Consider the following 2,050-nt stretch of genomic DNA (forward strand, 5'->3'; position numbering starts at 1 on the left):
CAAGCGTTCCACCAGGCTATAAAATCTCTGAAACCCTGAAGCACGTCATTTACTTGCCAGTCATTGCAAGGGTAATCGATCGTCTCACATTACGTATTCTCGATCAAGACAATCGTCCTGTAAATTTTGGAAGTGAAGAGATCACCATACGGTTACACATAGAAAATGTTGATTTACAAGAATATTAATGATTATAAACAATCATTACTCGATGAACCAATCAGTCAATCAGCTGCAGTTGAATTGAATACATCATCATCATCATTACAAAGTAATATTTAAAATAATAAAATTGGAATTGGTAATAAGAAAGTACTAACGAGAAAAAATATAGATTTTCTACACTCATTGGGTTTGACTGTGAAGAAAAAAAATCATGGATCCGTTGAACGTTACCGCACAGCCTGTATACGACAATCGCATAAGTAAATTGGAAATACATGCCTATAATCCATATGCGAATGCATCATTGGGAAATAGTGATGAAATTCGTATACCTATACAACAACAAGATTTGATTCTTTTACCGAGCGGAAGTTACCTCTATATAGAAGGGAAATTGATTGAAGGTACTCGTGCTGCTGATACACCTTTGTTGGATAAAGTTATGCTCGACGCTAATTCTATGGCATTCTTATTCGATGAAATTCGGTATGAATTGAATGGTATTGAAATCGATCGTTATAAAAACGTAGGTATTACTACCAGTATTAAGAATCTCATATCCTTAAGCACTGAAGAGAGTATGAGTCTACGTCATTCTGGTTGGTTTATCGAGACTCAAGACCGTGAAAATGTCACTAACAATTTCAGCTTTTGCGTTCCCCTGCAAATGCTGTTAGGATTCTGCGAAGATTACAAACGTGTCATCATCAATGCTCGCCATGAGCTTATTCTGATACGAGCACGTAATGATATCAATTCAATATTTTCATCGAATAAGTTTACCGAATCAAGAATCGAACTGTACCGAGTGCAATGGAGAATACCTCATGTGACTTTGAATGAATTTACCAAACTACAATTTCTACGTATTATCCAGCAGAATAAAAACCTCACGATGGCTTTTCGTTCCTGGGAGCTCTACGAATATCCGCTTCTCCCTGAAACACAGCAACATACGTGGGCTGTGAAAGCAGCTACACAATTGGAGAAGCCTAGATATGTGATACTGACGTTTACAAGAAATAAAAAGAACGATCAATACTCGGATGTACTTAAATTTAGCGATTGTGATGTACGTGATATTAAAGTTTATCTGAATTCTGAATTTTATCCGTACGATCGTCTCGATACAGATTTCACAAAATCTCGCTATTCCGTACTATATGACATGTATGTAAAGTTCTTCAATTCATATTATGCTGGAGAAAAACTATCGAAACCAATGCTCGATTATCTAAACTTTTTAAAATATAGTCCACTTTTTGTAATTGATTGTTCACATCAAAATGAATCTATTAAAACTGGAACGGTTGATGTTAAAATTGAGATAGAGTGTTGGAAAAACATTCGGAGTAATACTACAGCGTATCGTTTAATTATACATGATAAAATTGTAGACTATAATCCACTTACGAATATTGTGAGAAGTGTAAATTAGAAATATAAGGTTTAGAAAAAATAAAACATTGTTTTTTAAAACATATATATAAAAGTATTTATTAATTTACACATTATTACTGTTATTACATAAAAAAACATTATTATTTCAATTTCGATTCCAGATTATTGTATTTTCCTCCCAAATATCTCATTATTAATATATTTTCATTTGCTGCTTTCTGCAGCTCTGCAAATTGGTCCTGTGCCTTCGATTCCAATAAAGCAACCATCCGCGCTGGTAAATAGTACCATTTATCAGTAAATAGTTTAGCTATTAATCTCATCCCAAATTTCGTGTTAACTTTCAGAATTTGAAGTATTTCGTACTCTTGATTTTCTTCAAGAGTGTTTAATTTAATAAAATCCATCTCAGGGACGGAAGCTATTGAATTGACACCACTTAAAAAGGATATTCTTTTTTCCATAATATGAAGAAAACCCTTAT

The 2,050-nt window shown here is 33.5% G+C and overlaps 1 protein-coding gene across 1 annotated transcript; it reads left to right on the plus strand.

Moving 5' to 3' along the window:
• Positions 1–376: 376 nt before the first annotated feature.
• LOC136781292 (uncharacterized) lies at positions 377–1,603 on the plus strand. The gene has a single exon (XM_066740144.1). It carries the CDS (start codon positions 377–379, stop codon positions 1,601–1,603), a length of 1,227 nt encoding a protein of 408 aa, XP_066596241.1.
• Positions 1,604–2,050: the final 447 nt, after the last annotated feature.

Source organism: Prorops nasuta, unplaced genomic scaffold, assembly GCF_024137725.1.
Source record: "Prorops nasuta isolate Cenicafe-Biocafe unplaced genomic scaffold, Cenicafe_Pnas_1.2 PNAS00022, whole genome shotgun sequence".
In the NCBI taxonomy this organism is placed as follows: Eukaryota; Metazoa; Arthropoda; class Insecta; order Hymenoptera; family Bethylidae; genus Prorops; species Prorops nasuta.